Source organism: Gadus chalcogrammus, chromosome 4 (genome assembly GCF_026213295.1).
Source record: "Gadus chalcogrammus isolate NIFS_2021 chromosome 4, NIFS_Gcha_1.0, whole genome shotgun sequence".
NCBI classification, from domain to species: Eukaryota; Metazoa; Chordata; class Actinopteri; order Gadiformes; family Gadidae; genus Gadus; species Gadus chalcogrammus.
In genome coordinates, this window is record NC_079415.1 from 13,012,022 (window position 1) to 13,034,684 (window position 22,663).

Below are 22,663 nucleotides of genomic sequence, written 5' to 3' on the forward strand. Positions count from 1 at the left end.
CAGTCATGTTCTGTGTGGTGCTATTTAAACGTGGCAGCTAGTATTACTCGGTCGTCACAATATTTAACGCACCAGTTCTGCAGTAATCACATCATGGCAACACATTTTTACTTGTGATTTAAGTCTTTCTCCCAGCCCACACAGTGAAAGGCCTTATTGAAATTAAGTACTCCAACCACATATTTCAAAATCACAGGAAGCATATACATACAAATAAATAAATAAATACATGACCAGCATTTATGAAAACATTGCACCAGTTCAGTTCATTCCCAAGCTGGCCACATCGTTTTATTAAAGCAAATTGATCATGTTTACACAAGAGGTTTGTTACACAACGGCTAACCAATATATTTATGACCTGCATTGCTGTTACAATTATGATAAACCTTAGTTCTGACAAAATTAGTACAATAACAGTCAAGTACAAGAACGGCATATGAGCGCATTAACAGTTTTAAATAGGACAAATACAATAATATTCAGTGCAATTGTTGCCCCTTTCTGTCAACAACATTCAGGTGATTTTGGCACTTCAGCAAAGGGCTTTTACTCATGGATACAGAAAAGAAAAATGGAAAGAATAAACGCATCAAATGTTCGGTAAATGAATAATGCGCACTGTGCATCGTGACTACTCACACAGCGAACTAAAAGTGTTCAGGCCTTGGCCAAATGACACGCTCACAGCTACTCAATCACTCTGCCAAGGCATCAATTACTACCACACTTCTCCACAGTGATCTAAATAATAACTAGTCAACTGATCAACCCACAAAAATGGACGACATTCTAGTAACTGTGTAATAAGTAACATAGAGCCAACAGCGATATGCATGTAAACATCATGTTATTTACAACTTCACAAATGCGAGCATGTTTCATATCATCAAACTATTTGAGGATGCGTGAGCCTCAAGCCAAACGGGCACCGGCACAGTGTGCCGTTGGATGCAAGCATCTTTCAGGTGCTTCAACGACAACAGTATGCAACATAGACATTCAATGACATAAAGCACACAACTCCTACCACTCCTTCAGCCTCCTATCCAGAAATAAACAGCTCCATTAACATCACACACGAGTTATACTCTAGCAATGTTTGTTTCTCCACAAAAAAACATGTTATGTGAGTTGACTAACGTCCATACAGAATGTAACACAAAGCAAACAAAAAATACATTATGGACTCTTGGACTGTGATTGGCTGAGTCTCCCACTATGAGCCTCTCTTCACTAGCCTGGAGACCGCCGTCCTGATCACGTGAACAGGACGTCCTCCAGGCTGCCCTCTTTCAGGTCCTCAGTCCACAATCTCCTCCAGCACGTTCTGCAGACTGCTCTTCCCGTGGATGTCCTTCAGGTGGCGCCGCAGGCCGGGCTTGTGCGCAAAGTGCACGGCGCAGTAGTTGCACTTGTGCGGCTTGTCCCCCGTGTGCAGGTTGAGGTGGTCCTGCAGCGTGGCCTTCTGGGAAAAGGTCTTGTGGCACAGCGGGCAGCGGAAGGGCTTGATGCCCGTGTGGACGCGGATGTGCCGCGTCAGGTTGCTCTTCTGCGAGAAGCTCTTGCCGCAGAGCAGGCACAGGTACTGCCGGTGCTCCTTCAGGTGGGTGACGTAGCCGTCGAGGTGCTGGAACACCCGGTCGCACCGGCGGCACAGGTACGGCCTCTGGGCCAGCGAGCCCACGTCCCTGGCCAGCTCCGTCCCGGGGAAGTCCCCGCCCGCCAGGCCGGCCCCGCCGAACCGAGAGAGCCAGCGCGACTCAGCCAGATTGTCCGCTCGCTTGAAGCGCGTCGCCAGCATGTACATCTCCTCCTCCTCCTCCTCCTCCGCCCGTGGCCCCTCCCCTCCCTCCTGCTCCCCTGCTCGGTCCTGGGAGCTGTCCACCAATCCCGACTGGGGGGCGTGGCTCTGGCTCTGGCTCTGGCTCGGGTTGTTGTTCCTGAAGGGCGTGGGGGGGCGCTGCTTGCGTCGGTGGGGCCCCGGGGCCGGGCTATAGAAGGGGCTGCTGGTGTGAACCGGCTGGGCCTCCCCATCCTCCTCTAGCTCCGGGGTCTCCAGGTCCGTGTCCTCCGACTGCTTCACCCTCACAGCCTTCACCTCCTCCTGGAACTCCACCTTGGCCCCCCGCTCGGCCCTGGGTTCAGACTTCACCTCGGCCCCGCCCACGTTCTCCATGCTGGTCTCCTCCCAGTCTGGCAGGGCACTGGTGGTGGGCTGGTGGGGGGGCCGGTCCTCCTGATAGGGGGAATGTGTGACGGGTAAGGGGTGGTGCCGGGGGTCCTCGCACTCTCCAGGGGTCCGCTCTGACTTCAGGTGGGCGAGGGTAGGGTTGAGGTACTGGGAGACGGCCTGGGCACACCTGTCCACCACCTGGCCCATCTGGAGCGCACTGGCGGTGGTCAGGTAGCTCACAAGCTCTCTCAGAGGGACCTGAGGGGAGAACACAGCTCATTAGGCACAGAGATGATCTAGTCGTGGATTTAAACTTCAAGTTAAAAAATTACGACATCATTTTTTGCTCTTAATAAATGTAGTAGCAGAACCTACAGAACCTTATGGCTTATATTATTTATGTTTGTAAAATATCGTTTATTGATTCATTCATTGGGACGAAATGGGAAAGAACGAGGAAAAGTGACGTCACAGCACCTCGAGGAGCCCCGTGTAGCAGGAGAGCAGCAGCCGTCTGCCCACCTCCACGTGGGGGACCACGCCCACGCACAGCTCGGACCGGCCCTCGTGGAGCAGGAACTTGTCCCGCAGGAAGTCGGACGACGCCGCCAGCACCACGCGGTGGCCGTGGAAGCGGAGGGGCGGCGGCGCCGCGGGACCCCCCGGCCCGCCGAGAATGAGCGTGACGTCACAGAAACGACGTTCCTGTCGGAGGGAGTTCATCCTGCCGAGGACCGAGTCGCCGTACGCGTCGAAGGAGAAGCGCAGGGTGTCGGAGGAGGAGGAAGAGGAGGAGGAGGTGGAGGAGGAGGTGGCAGACATGGTGCTGCTGGTCTGTGTGTGTACTGTGTGTCCTTAAAAGGAAAGGATCAACGCATAAAGTCATTAGGACTCAGATGGGCCTGATACAACCGCTTTAAACAGCTTGCAAAGTCAGCGATTGTTGTTGACGGAGTGCGGCGAATAAAGAGTAGGCCTACAGGATGTGGTGTGAGAATGGCCTTAGAGATTATTTATATCAAGACAAAATTATAGAACGAACGAAACAACAAACAAATAATTCATGAGGTAACTATTTCAACTAAGCATGCTGTAGGTCACACACAGTGGCACACACACACACACACACACACACACATCTTATAATAGCCTACAATCCGACCTCCCCAATTAAACGATCCACAGCGTAATGAATATCTGCTATCCGTTTACATCAACATCGCCTCTCATCCCCATCCTTTCAAAAGAATAAATGTCTTTGGTCTCTAGCCTACCGTTGAAATACGCTCAACTAGTCAACCCCATTAACCCCATCATCAACCCCATTCCTCGAACAGAGTGAATATCGCAAAGAAAGCCGTGAGAAAAGCCCGTTTGATAACACATGAATGTACAGCCCCACCTTGTGCTCCAGGCGTCTCCTTTATTATGATGGAGCCTAACGGTGAGCCAGCAACCCACTTCCGACCGATTGTTGCTTGAAGAATAACATTAGGTGGTGAGGGGGGGTCACACACAATGATCTCGATCCAGGGGATTTGTTTTGATATGCGATTATTTCCCCCTATAAATTTTTCATCACAAAGATTAAAGCCTATACAGTCCAGCCGGCGACGAGCGACGGTCACTCAGAGGTGAGAGGCACGACTAACCTCTTCCTGCTTCTCAGGCATATTCTACGCGCTGTCTGCTACACGCAGCAGCACGTGAATCGATTAACCCCTTCTCCGCACGCGTCACGGAGGCCCGCTGATGCCGAGCTGCGGTGGTGCGATGTTAAATAAGCAGGCTTTGAACTCCACGTGACACCGTGTAATAATGACACCATTTTACCTTTTTGTGCTCCGCTGAGCCAAAAATAATCCGCTACCGCTGCAATACAAAAAGCGACCACGTGGGGGTGGTAAGACTTCAACCACAACCTACGTAGGCGGAACCGAGCTACAAGAACACTTAAATTAATCCATTACAAAAAAACATGTCGAGACTCACGTCTAGGCTTAGGGTGACGTGAAATGATATACCGTCCATTTGACAAGACTCTCCGAAAATAACAGAATTTCTAGTTATTATATCTTATAGTAGGCCTATAGTATATTATATTGTATTGTAGTATAGTTTAGTAAAGTGTAGTGTGAGGTATAATGTAGTGTAGTATAGGGTATTGTAGTATAGTTATTGTAGTACAGTTTAGTATAGTGCAGTAGCCTATAGTAATATTGTAGCCTATAGTGTATTGTAGTATAGCGTAGAATAGTGTATTTCAGTATAGTGTAGTATAGTATAGCATCTAGTGTAGTCTAGTATAGTGTTCTATAATGTAGTAGTTTCTTATAGTGTAGTAGTGTAGTACGGGTATTCCGGGCGCGCCAGGCTCCGCCCCCTCGCCTCGAGAAGTCCCGCACCTCACTGCTGCTGACGCATCCGAGCGGAGCGTGCATCTACTACTTTTTATTCCTCATTAACGGGACGCATGTCGGACACCGTGGGATAACGTGTTAAGAAATGGGAACCGAAAGCAAAGTTTACACAGCGCAAACCGTATAGTTGTCTACCGGTGAACCCCGGCAGGCCTACATGGAAGTGGCCAGCGTGCAGCGGAGAGACTGGTGAACACTTTGTTGACAGCTAACGTGAAGTTAAGCCGCGGAGTAAAGCGTCGGTAACCGGCCTTCTCGAGCGGCTCCGGGGGCCACAATACCCGGGTGCTTTCGGACTGGATCTTAAACTCAGCTCAGCTGACAACCCTTTGACTGGTAGGTAAAAAAGTGTGTATTGTCAAGTGGCAACGTGCTTCGTATTGAGAGCCACATTGATAACATCAATTAGTAACAGCTTCAGTTTGTTTTTAGGAAGTGTGTGTGGATTGAGTTGTTATGTCCAAGAGATGAACGATCTGTCGTATGTTACTGTTATATTATTCTAACAAAAGGGATTTATCCTGAAGGTGCATGACACTTTATTGTATTATTCTCATGAAAAACGATTGAAGTCTCATGAAACAATGACTGAACATCAGGTATTTTAAACAACATGGTAGATGTTTTTCGGAAAGTGAAAAGAGAAGCATAATTATCCAAAGCGACTTACATCAGTTAATACACACATTGACACACCGACGGCAGAGTCAAGGATGCAAGTCTACAGCCAGCTCGTCGGGAGCAGTTAGGGTTGCGTGCAGTTAAGTGTCTTGCTCAGGGACACATAAACACTCGAGGAACTGGGGATCGAACTAGCAACCTTTCGTAACAAGGCTCTCCGAAAATAACAGAATTTCAAGTTATTATATCGTATAGTAGGCCTATATTCTATTATATTGTATTTTTGTGTAGTGTAGTAAAGTACAGTGTAGTGTAGTAGCCTATAGTGTATTGTGGTTTAGTGTATGTATTGTACTAGTATAGTGATTGTAGTAGGCTATAGTTTAGTATAGTGTAGTAGCCTATAGTAATATTGTAGCCTATAGTGTATTGTAGTAGGCCTATAGTGTAGAATAGTGTATTTGAGCATAACAATGATGAAGTAATGTTTTTCTTTGTCATACGTCTTGTTATAGTCACGAGTGCCATTTATAGGAAGCGATTGTGTGGCTGCTTATTAGTGACTGTTAAACATGTCATTCATTGTTGTTACTATGTAGTATGCAGATAATTGGTTTGCATTAAATATGTTGAGGATTAAAACGTAATATCTACGTTTTAGCGTCATATTTTTAATCAAAACATTGCTCTGCGTTATATTGCAGATTGTGATTGGTAAACATTGGACATCTTTCTCCTATCCCGGTATACGATTATGAACTGCAATGTGGTATGATTTTGCATATGAAACTACTATCAATTTAGATATAGGAACACTTTGTCTATGGTGCTGAAATGGTAGTGGTTTCTTTTGACCATGGCAGTTTGTTGAGAATGGCGAGTCGGCCAGACGACATTTCCAAGAAAACTAGACGGCATAGTGCAACATCGATAAACCAGCCGTCTGTGACGAGGCGCTTGCGACATTTCAAATAAATAAATAAATAAATGATGTAATCGGTTGAAAAGTGTACTGGCTACGGTGTGTGACTTTCTGCCAAAAGTGCCCCCCAGTGCCCTAATCGACCTGTATAATCAAGGAGCAAGATGCTTTAGCTACCCACCAATAACATGTATGTGAATTCACTGTCAATCCCTTAAAGGGACTCTCACCTTTGTTGCATTTTTACACTTTTTTTGGATAAGGTTAAATTGGTATTAATAAGGTAATAACACTCTAATATGCAAGACAGACCCACCAGGAGTAAAAACAAACAATTATTTGACTCTCATAATATTTAGTGAAAACTTCAACCAATGAAATTCTTCGGACCAAATTACCTTATTGGCCGACAGACCTGTCTGTTTGCTGCATGGATATATAAGGTTTTCCGTCTGGTTCTTGTGGCGCATTCGGGCCCGCGTCATCAAGGCGCGTCCTCAACTAGAGGGTTTGTTTTGATTCCACGGCAGACAGTAGCGAGTAGCGACCGTAGCGACTGACGATGGCAGACCAAAGTGGTCCACGGCGTACTGAAACTGCACCATTCAGTCCGATTAGGGGACTCATCTCGGACTCAGACTCATAGAGTTACCCTCCTCTGGAGCCTCAGGAAGACCTCCAGACTGTTGGCCACCAACTGCACCATTCAGTCCGATTAGGGGACTCATCTCGGACTCGGACTCACAGAGTTACCCTCCTCTGGAGCCTCAGGAAGACCTCCAGACTGTTGGCCACCAACTGCACCATTCAGTCCGACAAGGGGACCCGATTCGGCCTCAGAAGCCAAGTGGTCCCGCTCCCCTGGATGATTCTCAGGACCTCCAGACCGTTGGCAACCAACCGCACCACTCAGTCCGATTAGGGGACCCGTTTCGGACTCAGACGCGACGTTGTCCCGCTACTCTGGAGCTCCAGGAAGACCTCCAGACCGTTGGCAACCAACCGCCACACTCAGTCCGATTACAGTACCCATTTCGGACTCAGACGCGACGTTGTCCCGCTACTCTGGAGCTCCAGGAAGACCTCCAGACAGTTGGCAACCAACCGCCACACTCAGTCCGATTACGGGACCCATTTCGGACTCAGACGCGACGTTGTCCCGCTACTCTGGAGCTCCAGGAAGACCTCCAGACCGTTGGCAACCAACCGCCACACTCAGTCCGATTACGGGACCCATTTCGGGCTCAGACGCGATGTTGTCCCGCTAATTTGGAGCTCCAGGAAGACCTCCAGACCGTTGGCAAACAACCGCACTATTCAGTCCGATTAGGGGACCCATTTCGGCCTCAGACGCTACGTTGTCCCGCTACTCTGTTTGTAATGCTCATACACCTTTCTATATTATGACCCCTGGGAGTCTAAACATAACCCATGGGAGTCTAAACATAACCCATGGGAGTCTAGAACTTTTGTACTGTAGCGACCCTGGGACAGTTAAATAGTTTGTGTGTTATGTGTTACATTATATTTCGTTGTCCGTTATGCCAGTTGTTCTATGTGCATGTATTGTAATGTTCTTCTTGTCAATCAGCGTGGGGGCGAATCATTAGGTCAGCTGGGGGAGGGCCTTGGAAGAACAGGAGGGTGGGGGCCTGCACGCGAGTGAGACCGTGTTGGGGGTTGCCGGGGTAACCGGGGTTTGTTTTGTGTCGGTTTTCTGCCGTTGGTTACAATGTTACGGGTTTCAGTGACCTGGTTTTGGTTCATTAAAACTACCTTCAACTACTAATGACTCGACATCATTATGTCACCGGCGAGGTCGTTACAGTACTCGTTAAAAAATAACGCTTAGTTTTGTACTCCAAAAAATAACGCTTAGGGGGTGGGGCATTGGAGGAAGGCGGGATGATTTGAATGCGCTGTAATTCTCAAATGCAACAAAGGTGAGAGTCCCTTTAAGTTGATGGAGCCTGCTCAGTGATTTAACAGCAGATCAGTTTGAAAAGGGGAAATGTTTATGTGGAATGAAATTAACCAAGCTTTCGTTTCTTTGGACATTCTAATGTTGTCTACCAGAACTTGGAGAGCTGGTAGGAAAACACTTGCAGGCCTGAGGCAGCTGTAGCCAGCTTCAGCAGTGGGGCTGTGCTGTGCCGAAAGGGTCTGGTGCTGGAGATAGCACTGAGCTCAGCCCACACACAGGTCCTGATAAGAAAGCAACAACAAGGAACTGGGCTCCTCAGCCAAGCGATGAACTCATGGGCTGCCCAAAAGGGCACCTATTACACATAGAAATAGCAGAAAAGGGAGAGAGGGGGGACGATTGTGTCCTCACTTCTCCACTACCCCGCCTTTGTATTATGCGCCTGCGTCTTAACTTTGGCTTCCCCTTTTGGTCCAGGGAACTGGTTTTCCCTGCTCTGTTTTTAACAGCTAGGAGTCCTCTAAAGATGAATCAGTCAGACCAATAGGAAAATGTTCAAATGCAGTGTTTTTCCGTCACTTCCGTATTGAGATACACACACGTAGAGCAGGGATCCTGTTTTTCAATGCTGCAGTGTTCCAAGGACGACGAGATAAACAAGCATATTCACGCCTGCATATACATTCCCCACGCAAGTTTTCGTTTTTGATTGTTAAACATTGACTGATTGTTATTCCAGGAAAGTTATTTCTCCCACATTAGGATATTTTCCAGTATAGTATCAGAGCAATTTTTATTGCAATTTTAATGTCAACCCCACAAAAACATGAACAAGGCCTATAGGTTCTGGCCCAGCTAAACTGATAGAGCTAGGCCTTCACATTTTAAAGAAGTTTGATTCCCTCTGTGGGTACCCCTTGTTATGCACTTAAGGTTTTGTATGATGCCTTTGATGGACAAGTCCACCAAATAAAATGTATTTTATTTGGTGGACTTGTCTTTCTAAACCAACCTTAGCCTTTTGATGCCTTCTAGATCAGCAATATCAGCGTTGGGGCAGGTCAGAGATTCTCTAAATAACAAAGAAGTTACGAAACATGAACATCTGTTAAGATTCTGCTACTTTAGCATATTCTGCAGTAGCAACGATACTATCAATATTAGTCATTCAAAGCAAAAAAAACAACACATTTAGGTCTGTTGCAATGCTTCTTCCCCACAGGTTTGTTACATTTTATTGCATGTCCATGGCTGTTTGCATGGCAAGTTAACTCTTATTAATTGTTTGTTGCGTGAAAAAGTTAATAAACTATCCTATAAATAGATGCTAACAATGAGATTATAGTGATAAAATATTGATCAAATCTAATAAAGTAATACATTTAAAAGTCTACTACTTCTGGTTATTACTTTAAAAAGAAAATTAAAGTGATAATCATTACTAGGGGGGCTGCAGCAATAACCGCATCACCGAGGTGACCGCCATATGAGGAGGTGCACCGCGGTTCCCATCCCATAATGCTATACACCACACCTTGTTTTTATTAATCTAACCATGTGTACAAAAAACATTCTAAATACCTAGGTCTCTCCACAGTGGATCCACATAACATTATTAATATTACACGTAACATTTAGCAGATGGTAGCGTTAGTAGAGCCCGGACGGAAAACATCAATCTTGTTGCAAAGCGAAATGTGTCATCGGCAGTTCGGGTGCTTTTGGTATTTAACCAAACAACAATGTTGAACCAGCAAACTAGACCAGACGGTGTGTCGCATTGGCTTAAAAGAGCCAGTGAGCCCACTGTTTCAGCTGGAACTAAAACACTGAGATTAAAAAAAGGGCTTTTGGTTGAGAGTTTAAGGAAAGAGGGGACTGTGTTATCCCCATGGTTACGACCCATAGCAAATATTTTATACTTCTATAGGACCCTGGTTGTGTAGCAGCGTTGTAACTGTTTTATATGAACCGCGCCACACACATATACTAGAAGTTTCCGAAAAGCTAAACTTTCTCTCGGACGTCGCCGTCAGTCTTTGCCCAGACAGAGCTCCACACGTCCACACACAGGGGCCGCCGGGGCCCCCCCAGGACCCCCGGAAAAAGAGCGCCACCTGGGTTCCCGGCAGAGTGTAACGTTCACATAGTGTTCTGGGGATGAAAGTGAAAACATTGGGCCTTTAGTTTTATCATAATGCCGGCTACGGACAGACGAACTGACAAATGACCTGCACAGAAAATGGCACAGGTAAAAAAACGCACCAGTGAGGACATTTCGATATCGTGGCAGCCCCACTCATTATGGTAACATAATTGAAACAGATATCTCAATATTGCAGAAGACCTTTGAAATGTCTAGAGGTAATATGCTACAGGACTTTCTACATGGATCCTTCAATGTTGCTCACACATAAAAGCAGAGGGTCTCCATCATCAACACTGAGAATTTGTTGTGTTGTGTTGGTCTTATTTACGTTCCTTGTTGGTTTATAGGCCCTCAACACACAATTTCTGGCCTCTCCTAGATATGCAGCTTCTATTTAGCAGTCAGGGAAGGACATTTATCCATAATTAGCTACAGGATTTTACGAAAATACTCCACGATGACCACGACCACGATGCTAGCCCAGTGAAACGGGATGGGACATTCAGTTGGTCCATTTCCAAAGAGAAATACCCAAACGGTCTACAGAAAGACTTTTCTCATTTGTGCATTGATGTGTTGACTGGTCTCCAGTATCTGTGCCGTATTTATTTTAGATACATTACATTATTCTATCATTATTAATTAGGTTAAAGCTGCACTATCTAACTTGTTCATTGCTCACTTTCTTTGGGGATTATCTCAGTGTCTTTTTGTGTTCAGACACAATACTAATCAATTTATTTCAGAAGAAAATTGTTGGCTGCAGTGGAAAAAGGGACATTGTGCAGTTTTAACCAAAACAGATCTGGGTGTAACTCTACAATGCATTTCTCAGAAGCCTCAAGTTCCGCATCAGGAATTTAAATAGACTCTAGAGCAGACAAACTCAGACGTTTGTGTTAACCTCCTCCACACCTCCTCCGCCCTCCTAATGCCCGTGTGTCTCTCCCCCCCCCCCCCCAGTCGGATGCGGCCCCGGTGCGGCCCGCGGCCCACATTGCGCTGAGGGACATGGAGCTAGCCACGGCCGCCGACGGCCCCTGCGCCCCCCGCGGCGAAGCCCCCCCTGCAGGGGAGCAGGAGCCAAAGCGGTTCCCCGACGGGTGCCTGACGGTGGTCCTGTACCATCGGGGGAGGGGCCGGACCCGGGACGGGGACAAGAGCGGGGCGGACGCCAAGCTCACGTACCCGCCCGGGAGCTACGTGGGCCAGGAGCTGTGTGTGGACGCCGCCAAGGCCTGCGGTGAGTTGGGCGGGGGCTTACTTCCACCGTGGTGCTGGAACTATAAGGAGACTATTACAGTAGCCTCTCTGCTCCCCGCCACAGTGAGCGTTATGGTTGTGCTAGTTGTGCGCTCCAATATCCCTCTTATTGGTCGTACTACTTTTGCCATCTTTGGGGTCTGTTTGTTTCTGTGTGTGTGTGTGTGTGCATGTGTGTGTGTTTGTGTGTGTGTGTGTGTGTGTGTGTGTGTGTGTGTGTGTGTGTGTGTGTGTGTGTGTGTGTGTGTGTGTGTGTGTGTGTGTGTTTGTGTGTGTGCATATGCCTGTGTTTGTGTTTGTGTGTGTGCATGTGTGTGTGTGCGTGTGTGTGTGTGTGTGGGTAGGGGGGGGGGGTGGTCCCGGTGACACTGGCAAATCCTGGAGTAGGAGGCGTGCACTGTGCTGCATCAGAGTTATAAATGGTGGCAGTCTTGAGCCCTGAGCCTTCAATAATAATGGGAAACCGAAAGGGTTTGATAATAACCTTCCATTTATATAGTATTTATATTTAGTTTTAGTTTTAAGTCTTGTAAAAAAAAGTCTTGTTCTGTGTTTCTGTTTCAGTTTAGTTTTCTATACAATGATTCGATGAATGTATGAGAAAAGTAATCAAACTAAAGAAAAGTACACATCTCTAGTCTTTCTCACAAGGATATGTAAAGCGGATCATTACAAACCACCGTGTCTCAGACCTACTTCCTGCTACAGAACACTAATCGTTGCCTGTGTGGTTTCACTTCCTAATGACGTCATTGGCTGCTCTGTGATTGGAGGGCTGAATGTCTGTCAGCCACAACAAAGGGCCTTATATACAGTACAGACGAGAATGACCCAAATAAATGATGTTATATGATATAATGCTGAGTATAATTAAGTGATGTGGTAGATTCCTCCTCTCTCAAGATGCTATGACTTCTTTCCTTTGTCTCTGTTGCTCTTTAAGTTAAAAACAAACACGATATTAAAATGTTATCAGGCGCTCTGTAAACAGTTAGATCACATTTATATACTTCCATCTGTAAAAATGGATGTTTATATTTAGCACACACATATACTTTGATTATTTATATACATATACATTGATAAAGATAGTATAAAATCAAGTACATTGTATGTGACAGGAGGTTGTGTGTTGTGTTCCCCTCTCTAGGCATCACTCCCATGCACTTGAGCCTGTTTGGTTTGATGAGGGAGAGCGACCACATGTGGCTTCCACCCAATCACGTGCTCAATCTGGAACCGTCAGCAAATGAGAGAGTCCTGTTCCGAATCAGGTGGGTAGAAGGCCGTTAACTCTATAAATGAGCTTGTGCTGCTTTTTTACTGCTGAGGCTGAATCGGATGTTAACTTTGAAACTACCGTATTTTCCGGACTATAAGTCGCGTTCTTTTTGTAGTTTGGCTTGCCCTGCGACTTATATTTCGAAGCGACTTATATGCCAAAATTGTGCGTACATAATCTTCGGCCGCAAGAGGGCACCGTCATTCATTAGGCCTACAACTGAACGCTGCAAGCCTACTGCACCACCGAATAAATTATATTCTCGTCGTCATCGTCCTCAATGTCCTCCGGTTCAACCAAAGCTACCCCAACCTTAGCTGCAATGTTGTGCAACATAGCTGTCACACATATCACAGCGCATGACTTGGCCGGCGAAAACTGGAGCCCTCCGCTGGACTTGTGAAGGCATCTAAAGCGCAACTTCCACCTCCCGATCGTGCGCTCAGGTTTAGGACCGCGGCGCATACGCGTCCGGTGGAATCCCGGTGTCACTGAATTCGGTATACTCTCAGAACTACGAGGGACCGACACACCTATATTGCTATTGCAATTTTATTCAGTCTCTCCAGACTAAACGTTCTTGTTTAAATATTTAAAAATAAATGCGACTTATACACCGATGCGACGTATATATGTTTTTTTCCTCGTCATGGAGCATTTTTTGACTGATGCGACTTATACTCGGGAGCGACGTATAGTCCGGAAAATACGGTATATTGAACAATATCATGCATCAATTTGATCCAATTGCTGAAAAGGGAACTGTACTTTTCATAGTACAACAGATCCAGTATAATTGGATCCCAACTAACACTACCCTTCTCTCCCTAGGTACTATTTCCCTGGATGGTACAACAATGGCAGTTCTTCCTGCGCCCACCGCTTCGGCACTGCCAAAGGGACCGAGAGCCCTGTGATGGATGACTGCACCATGACATACCTGTTCTGCCAGGTGAGCCTCTTCCTTCCCCCATGGAATGTTTGGGACAGGGCGCTGATTCACTGGGACAAGATCCGCCCCCTCATCAGGGAAAGGTCTTGATTGACATGCAAGCATGACCAATTACAGACCGTACGTTGGGCAACTATTATAAAACCAGACCCCTGGTGAAACAAACGCAATTTCGTCCCGTTTGTTTCGTTATATTCTGTATTGTTAGATCATTTCAGAACAATTTGCTCATAAAATGTGTACAATTGGGACGCTCCGAGTTTTTTTATGCGAAAACATTGGAATATATAGAAATGCACAGATCAGAATTAAAGTGATTGGGCTTTTCGTTTTGGTGAAACTCATTTTCCCATGATGCCCTTCTACCGCCCCACTCCCCATGCCTCTTCCTGTGCAGTGGCGCAGTGACTTTGTGAACGGCTGTGTGGATGTGCCCCTGAGCCAGGAGGTCCAGGCAGAGTGTCTGGGCCTGGCCGCCCTGGACATGATGAGGCTGGCCAAGGAGGGTGACCAGAGCCCGGAGTACTTCTACAACCAGACCAGGTACACCCAGTCCGACTAGCAGACAGACTGACAGACTGGCAGACAAACTGACAGACAGGCCTACAGACAGACACGCAGACAGACTGGCAGACAGGCTGTCAGACAGACAGACACACACGCACGCAGGATGTCACACAGGCAGACAGACATACACGCACCCACGCAAACACACACAGACGCACGCATGCATGCAGGCACACAAGCAGACCGACCGACAGACAGACAGGAAGGCAAACAGACATACATGCAGACACACACTCCTCACAGATATTGGTGAAGTCAAAGAACCTGGTTCTACCGCATTGTGTGCGTTTGTGTCACGCGTGCGTGGTGTTCCCGTGCGTTAGCTACAAGGCCTACCTGCCGAGGAACGTGCACGCCCACATCCAGGGGTACAACATCCTGACGCGCAAAAGGATCCGCCGGCGCTTCCGCAAGTTCATCCACCGCTTCCGGGACTGCAAGGCGGCGGTGCGCGACCTGCAGCTCAAGTACCTGATGTGCCTGGAGACCCTGCTGCCCTCGCTGCACGTCGAGCGCTTCCGGGCCAACGAGGTCACCATCGTGGTCACCGGCAACAAGGGCATCCAGTGGTTCCGGGAGAAGGAGGCGGAGCCCGGGGAGGAGGTCAGTGGGAGGGGACTAGAGGACGGCGTTACTTATAGTGGGGGAGTATCACGGCTGGATGGCTGTTGTAGTGTCTAGCACCAGGTGGGTCTCTTGCACTTATTCTAATACGTGCAGCAGAGATGATTATAAAATAATAATCATATTGTTATCATATAATTACTATTTTAGAAAAAAAATGATATACAGTTTGAGAGCGTCAAACCAAAATGGGAGCAAAAGGGCCTTGTTTTCTTAAAACACGAGTCTCTCTCCCCGGCATCCAGGTGTTGAAGACGTACTGCGACTTTCCCGAGGTCATCGACATCAGCGTCAAACAGGCCAGCAAGGAAGGCTCTGTGGAGGGCCGCATCGTGAGCCTCAGCACCCAGGACAAGCCGAGCATGGTACAGCGCCCATCGCTCCACCCTGACCTCCACCCTGACCTCCGCCCTGACCCACACCCTGACCTCCACCCTGACCTCCGCCCTGACCCACACCCTGACCTCCACCCTGACCTCCGCCCTGACCCACACCCTGACCTCCATCCTGACCCCCTCCCTGACCTCCACCTGACCTCTATCCTTACCTCCACCCTGACCCACACCCTGACCTCCGCCCTGACCTCCACCTGACCTCTATCCTTACCTCCACCCTGACCTCCACCTGACCTCTATCCTTACCTCCACCCTGACCCACACCCTGACCTCCGCCCCCTTACCCACACCCTGACCTCCATCCTGACCTCCATCCTGACCCCCTCCCTGACCTCCACCTGACCTCTATCCTTACCTCCACCCTGACCTCCACCTGACCTCTATCCTTACCTCCACCCTGACCTCCACCCAGACCTCCACCTGACCTCCACCCTGACCTCACCCTCTGCTGCTCTTCTGCTGCTCTGTCAGCTCTCTACGCTCAAATGTTCTTCTGATTTAGTCGGGTAGCGTGAGATCATCTATGTGACATTAATCGATGTGATGTTAATTGATAAACATCCAAAGTCTGACAGCAGATGAGCTAAAAGCTTGGTGAACTTGTCGACTAACTCGGCTAGCGGTAGTACGCCTTTAAAAAGTTTAAAATCAACAGCATGTAGACAACCCACTAGACTGATTATTCAGATCCTCTTCTGAGAGCTCTCGCCTGGAGGAGATGTCTAAATACATCCCAGGCTGTGTACCAGAGCTGTGGGTATCTCGTTAAGAACAGTTACGGATACTAGTACTTTGACTAATACGATGACAGCAGATACAAGATGTGTTAACCTCAATCCACGTTTCTGTTCCAGTCAGACATGCGTCACACAATGAGTGTGTCTCCACGTGTTTGGTTGGTGTTTCCCATGGACCAAAGGCCATTGACTTTAACCTCTTCAGCTCCAGCCTATTTTTAATTGTTTAATTTGTCTAATTAATATGCTTGGTGTTTGAGTTGTGTTTGGTGTGTCAAAATGACTTATATGTGCTTGTAGCGGAGTTTCTCATGTTTAATTTGACATGACTATTTCTACATAATAAGGGCAGTGTTGTATGCCTTTTGCTGCGAGAGTGATCACGGTCTTCCCAAATCTGAGGAACCTCGAGTTTAAAGTTGCCATGGCATGAAAATCTCTCTATGAGGTTTTCTAACATAAATATGAGATCCCCTAGCCTGCCTATGGTCACCAAGTGGCTAAAGGAAAAGAACCAGGAACGTCGGAGAACCCAACGCGGTCGTTTGAGATTCATAATATCGGCTCACACAGCTTTTGGCCGTGATCATATATATTATATGATATAGATATCTATGTATAATATGATATTATTTAGATATAGAGCTCCAGGAATCCTGTGTTCTAGAATATTTACAGAACACGGCTAAAGGCTGTGTGCGCCTCGCCATTGCGATACATCCACTGTAAACAGAGAGCATGGTACCGTGGCTGCAAGCTGCTCAGGGCCACCCTCCTCCTTGACCCGCCTCACTCCTCCTCATTTGCATTTTAGCTACAGACACTAAAACAGCGCATTTGGGGGAAGCTCAATGTGCGACTGGCTCGGAGTGGCTGTAACTCTGCATCACGGCTGGAACGTCTTTGAATACTGTGTTAGTGGCCCAATAATACCTATATTAAAGCATCCATAAAATAGCATGTCATGGCACCTTTAAGAGGTTAAAAATGATCCTGGCACACTGATTGTCAGCCTCAAAAGTATTTTTACAATCTTCTGTCTTTTTCAATCCCTACAGGACCTGGAATTTCATTCTCTGCAGGAGGCCCTGTCCTTTGTGTCATTGGTGGACGGGTATTACAGGCTGGTCGCCAACGCCCATCACTACCTCTGCAAGGAGGTGGCACCGCCGCGACTCCTGGAAGCCATCCGCAGCTACTGCCATGGGCCTGTGTCGTGAGTCAGATAACACACAAACACACACACATATGCACACGCACACACACACACACACACACACACACACACACACACACACACACACACACACACACACACACACACACACACACACACACACACACACACACACATGCCCACACATACAAACACACAAATACTGAAATACACACACACACACACACACACACACACACACACACACACACACACACACACACACACACACACACACACACACACACACACACACACACACACACACAGTAACACACACAATAACACACACACACACACACACACACACACACACACACACACACACACACACACACACACACACACACACACACACACACACACACACACACACAACCACAAACGAGAGAGCCCCAGCGGAACACCCAAGCCGATCTAAACCAAGTTTGTGACCGGTGTATGATAATTGTGAGTAAGTGCAGCCTGCACCCAGGTAGTTTATTTATTTTAATTATTGCTGAACTGAAGAAAGTATTTTCAAATTCAGCTATATTACATAATTTCGCTTTCACACTCGCTTTGCAGTGTGAGAAATACCCAGTGTGAATCGGGGGCCCCCCCTAATCAGGTGCACTCATCTGAGAAGTTCTCAACTGCAGGTTTTTCATACAGTTGTATATTCCAAATTTATTTGTAGCTCTAGAAAATTAAAAGGTCATAACTAGGGTTGCAGCAATTATCCGGTTTCAATATTAACAAACTTTTACACCGGTTGCCAAAGTATGTATAAGTTATTCTAAAAAATAAGAAGCTCCACCACCACAGCCCGCAGCGCAGGTCCGGGCTAACACTTGGTCAAACACTTTCCTTCATCGCCACCAACATATTTATTGACCGTTGGCCTCCCTGATCCAACGTCACCAGGACTCAGGCCGTTGTGTGTCTCCCCTTCCTAGGGTCGACTTCAGCACTCATAAGCTGCGTTGTCTGGGGAACCACCAAGGAATGTTCATCCTGCGTAGCAGCCCCCGAGACTACAACACATACTTCCTGTCCTTTGTTGTGGTGAGTTCAGTTCAGCTGTGTCTATATCTACCCCATAGGTTCTGTTGTGAGTTCAGTTCAGCTGGGACTATATCCACACCATAGGTTCTGTGGTGTGTTCAGTTCAGCTGGGTCTATATCCACACCATAGGTTCTGTTGTGTGTTCAGTTCAGCTGGGACTATATCTACACCACAGGTGCTGTTGTGTGTTCAGTTCAGCTGGGACTATATCTACACCACAGGTGCTGTTGTGAGTTCAGCTCAGCTGGGACTATATCTACACCATAGGTTCTGTTGTGAGTTCAGCTCAGCTTGGGCTTTATCTATAGGCTCTGTTATGTGTTCAGCTCAGCTGGGACTATATCTATACCATCAGGCTTAACGTGAATAGATAGCAGAGAGAGAGGTCATGTTTCCCGAAGCTCCGCTAGGCATTGGAAAAAACTACTTAATTCATCGTTCAGATCTACTTTATCTACTTTATCTTATTTTATTTACCTAACAGTATATAGTTTGTTTCCGTCGTCCTCAATCGCTCGATTCAACAATACATTTTGGCACTTTTTACTCCCGGATCAGACCGCAGAAAAAGCCTTGGACTTTCCTATCACCAACATGCCTCTGTATTCGGATATCTCAGGCACGGAGACTGGGAAATGCACAGACTGCGCCGAACTGAAACAGTCATTGGCTTCAATTGAAACTAGACTAGCAGCAGTAGAAAAATGCAAAGGACTATCACAGGATACAGTGCCGATGGGTGAGTTTGCTGAGCTCACTCAGATACAGCAAGATGATCAAAGCTACACTGTATCCTTCCCGAAGCTGGACAAGAGAGAGACAGTTCCAGCTGCGTCTCACTGGCTCAGAGTCGGCGCTAAGCCAAAGCAACATACCAAAGTGAATCAACAAGTTCATTCAACACCAAATGCTAAGCTACCCAAAGCTAAAGTTACATGTATCAGCCGGATTAGCCCGTCACTCAAATCAACCCTGCCACTGAAGAACCGGTTCCTGCCACTTCAAGAGTCCACGAACGCGCCTGCCACCGATGCACCCCTGAGCCCCGAGATGCGTCCGGACGGACAGTGCGGACAGAGACGGAACAACCAGTCGCCACGGAGGCGGGCTGCGCATGCCTCGGCCACCTGTGCAACCCTGACCCCTGAAATGTGTCCGCACAGACGGTACGGACAGACATGGAACAACCAGTCGCCACGGAGGCGGGCTGCGCATGTGTCTGCCACCGTCCAACAAGGGCCCATCTCAGAAAAAGCAGATGAACCAGACATTCTGATTATAGGAGACTCAACTATCAAGGATATAACCGGTAAGAAGATCAAAACATGCATCTTCCCATATGGAATGGTTAGTCATATCAACCATAAACTAGACAAAGTCATATTGGAGAACCCCAAAATCTCACAGATTATTGTGCATGCAGGATTTAATGATGTTCAAAGAGAACAGTCAGAACTTCTGAAGAGGGATTACATTGATCTATTGGATACACTGGACAAAATTCACATCAAGTCTTCCATCAGTGGACCCATACCAACAGTTGACAGGGGAATAAACAGATTCAGTCGTCTACTTGCACTGAATACATGGCTTTCCAGAGTCTGCAATGAAAGAGGAAGGGACTTTATTGACAATTTCAACTTATTCTGGGGGCGCAAATATCTTTTCAAAGCAGATGGCCTACACCCAAACAGGTTAGGCTCAAAACTGTTGAGGGACAATCTTCTCTTCTCGCTTTACGCACAGGCCACAATCTTGCCATGGTCTGACGCACAGGCCACAATCAGAGCACTGGTTGAGAAGAAGCGAGACTACAGCCTCCCCCACACAACTACTCTGCCACTATCTGACACACAGATAGCAGACAGCCCACAGACCTTGAAGAGAGACAACAGCCCGCCCGACGCCATCAACACTGTGCCCTCCCCCATCGCTGATGCTGGCTTGGCGAGGAACGGCCACCCCCCTCCTCTGCATTCCCCCATCGACGATGACCTCCAGCCTCATCTCTCCCATAGCCACAACAACAACTCCAGCTGGGATAGAGTCTCCGATGTCTCCCTTTGCGATTTTCCAGCCGAATTTAAGAAACTGGAATATGCTGGCATCAAACTTGCATCTGTGTCAATGATAGCATCGCCACGTCATGGCCGCAGGACGCTAACACCCAGGAGGATGGCGCCCCACCCCCACCACCGTACTGATAGTAGTCCTGAGTATTACTGAGACAAAAAAGGGTTCAGCCGTAGACACAGTATAAAGGAAGTTTCTCATAATCTGCTGAACCCAAGGTTGCCTACGTCAAAGCAGGGCAACTTTCGCATTCATGCTGTAACCACTAAGAGAGTAAACAAAGGGAAACTTAGACACACTGCTAACCTCACAAATCTCATATCTATTGCCTCCAAACCAAAAACAACCTTAAAGCCTATCAACAGCACCATCAGGATGGCTCTACTTAATGTGAGGTCTCTTAATAACAAATCATTTTTAGTTAATGATCTTATTAACACTTCTAAACTGGATTTTATGTTTTTAACTGAAACATGGCTGGAACAAAATAACAGTGCAACCGTTCTGATAGAGACAGCTCCTCCCGACTATAACTTTTTTGATGCATGTAGATCTGGAAAAAGAGGTGGAGGGGTTGCTGCTATATTTAAAAATGTATTTCAGGGGAAACAGATGTTATTTGGTGATTTTCCATCGTTCGAATACCTTAGTGCTGTATTGAAATGCTCCCCCAGAGTTCTCCTATTAATTATTTACAGGCCACCCACATATTCTGCAAATTTTTTCGATGACTTCACAGAATTATTGTCTAGCATCTCCACAGAATTTGACTGTCTAGTTATAACTGGTGACTTCAATTTTCATACTGATGATTTGAATGACAAGTGTGCCAAAAAACTTTTTACCATTTTGGACACATTTGAACTGTCTCAACATGTGAAAGAGGCTACTCATTGTAAGGGGCGCACTCTAGACCTGGTTATCACAAAGGGCCTCAATGTTTCTGATCTCTCTGTGACTGATCCTTCCTTGTCTGACCACTTTTGTGTTTTCTTTAACATATCTTTTATTCCCGACATACAGACAAAATCAAACACTGTCAAAAAACGGTATATCAATGAAGATTCTAATGTACTTTTTAAAAAGGCCATCTCCTTGCTACCACCTCTAAACCCATGTTCTACTGATGATCTTGTAGAAAACTTTAATTTGAAAATTTTGAAAGTCATAGATATCATTGCACCTTATAAGGTTAAAACGATTTCTGGAAAGCAAAAGGCACCCTGGAGAAAAGCTGCTTCTGTAACAGCACAGAAAAAAGAATGCAGGAAGGTTGAACGCATCTGGCGTAAAACAAAACTTCATATTCACCATGATATCTATAAAGAGAGCCTCCGTGCCTACAATTTAGACTTAAAAAATGCTAGAGAAACATTTTTCTCCAATATCATTAAAACCAACACTAATAATGCAAAAACCCTATTTGCAACTGTTGACAGACTGACCAACCCCCCAACAGAAATTCCACCTGATCTCCATTCCACGCAGAAATGCAATGAGTTTGCAGCTTTTTATATTGATAAAATTGAAGGTATCAGACGCGCCATCAATATCTCCACGTCAAACAAAAATGTTGGACTACCACCCTGTTCAGGCAAAAATTACGTGGCAAGGATGGCATGCTTTGATGTTATAGACTCTCAAAATCTTGTGGAAACTGTGACACAACTAAAGCCATCCACCTGTTGCCTTGATACTATACCTACCAACCTCTTTAAGAATGTTTTCGACTGCCTAGCAGTAGACATATTGCAGATAGTTAACAACTCTCTCCAGTCAGGCAAGTTCCCAAAAGCTTTGAAAACTGCAGTTATTAAACCCCTTTTAAAAAAGCGGAGCCTAGATGCCTCTATTATTAACAACTACAGACCAATATCAAATCTACCCTTCATAAGTAAAATCATTGAGAAAGTTGTCCTCCAGCAACTAAATCACTTCCTGGCATCAACTGGTTGCTATGACACCTTCCAATCAGGATTTCGACCCCTGCACAGCACTGAGACCGCCCTTATTAAAGTTGTAAACGACATCCGTCTTAACACAGACTCTGGCAAAACCTCAATACTAATGCTACTTGACCTCAGTGCTGCATTCGACACTGTAGACCATACATTACTTCTGGAAAGGTTAGAAAACTGGGTGGGGCTTTCAGGCACTGTCTTAAATTGGTTCAGGTCCTACCTACAAAATAGGAACTACTTTGTTTCCATTGGCGACTTTGTATCAGAATCAACCAACGTGACATGTGGAGTACCACAAGGTTCGATCTTAGGACCCTCTTTATTCAACATCTA

At 46.6% G+C, this 22,663-nt stretch overlaps 2 protein-coding genes across 2 annotated transcripts in view; one reads left to right on the forward strand and one right to left on the reverse strand.

The window, feature by feature from the left end:
- Positions 1–262: 262 nt before the first annotated feature.
- Positions 263–4,006, reverse strand: LOC130380590 (zinc finger and BTB domain-containing protein 26-like). The gene is made up of 4 exons (XM_056587835.1): positions 3,579–4,006; positions 2,654–3,030; positions 1,868–2,434; positions 263–1,825 (listed from the first exon to the last, which is right to left on the reverse strand). Exons 2-4 carry the CDS (start codon positions 2,996–2,998, stop codon positions 1,304–1,306), a joined length of 1,434 nt encoding a protein of 477 aa, XP_056443810.1. The 5' UTR covers positions 2,999–3,030; positions 3,579–4,006; the 3' UTR covers positions 263–1,303.
- Positions 4,007–4,471: 465 nt separating this feature from the next.
- jak2a (Janus kinase 2a) overlaps positions 4,472–22,663 on the forward strand; it is a 36,167-nt gene continuing 17,975 nt past the window's right edge. The window contains exons 1-9 of the mRNA XM_056587846.1: positions 4,472–4,932; positions 11,176–11,455; positions 12,626–12,749; positions 13,589–13,709; positions 14,107–14,252; positions 14,600–14,879; positions 15,146–15,265; positions 17,091–17,248; positions 18,187–18,295. Of these exons, the coding sequence (XP_056443821.1) occupies positions 11,224–11,455; positions 12,626–12,749; positions 13,589–13,709; positions 14,107–14,252; positions 14,600–14,879; positions 15,146–15,265; positions 17,091–17,248; positions 18,187–18,295 (1,290 nt within the window). The 5' untranslated portion in view covers positions 4,472–4,932; positions 11,176–11,223. The remainder of the gene's footprint in view (positions 4,933–11,175; positions 11,456–12,625; positions 12,750–13,588; positions 13,710–14,106; positions 14,253–14,599; positions 14,880–15,145; positions 15,266–17,090; positions 17,249–18,186; positions 18,296–22,663) is intronic.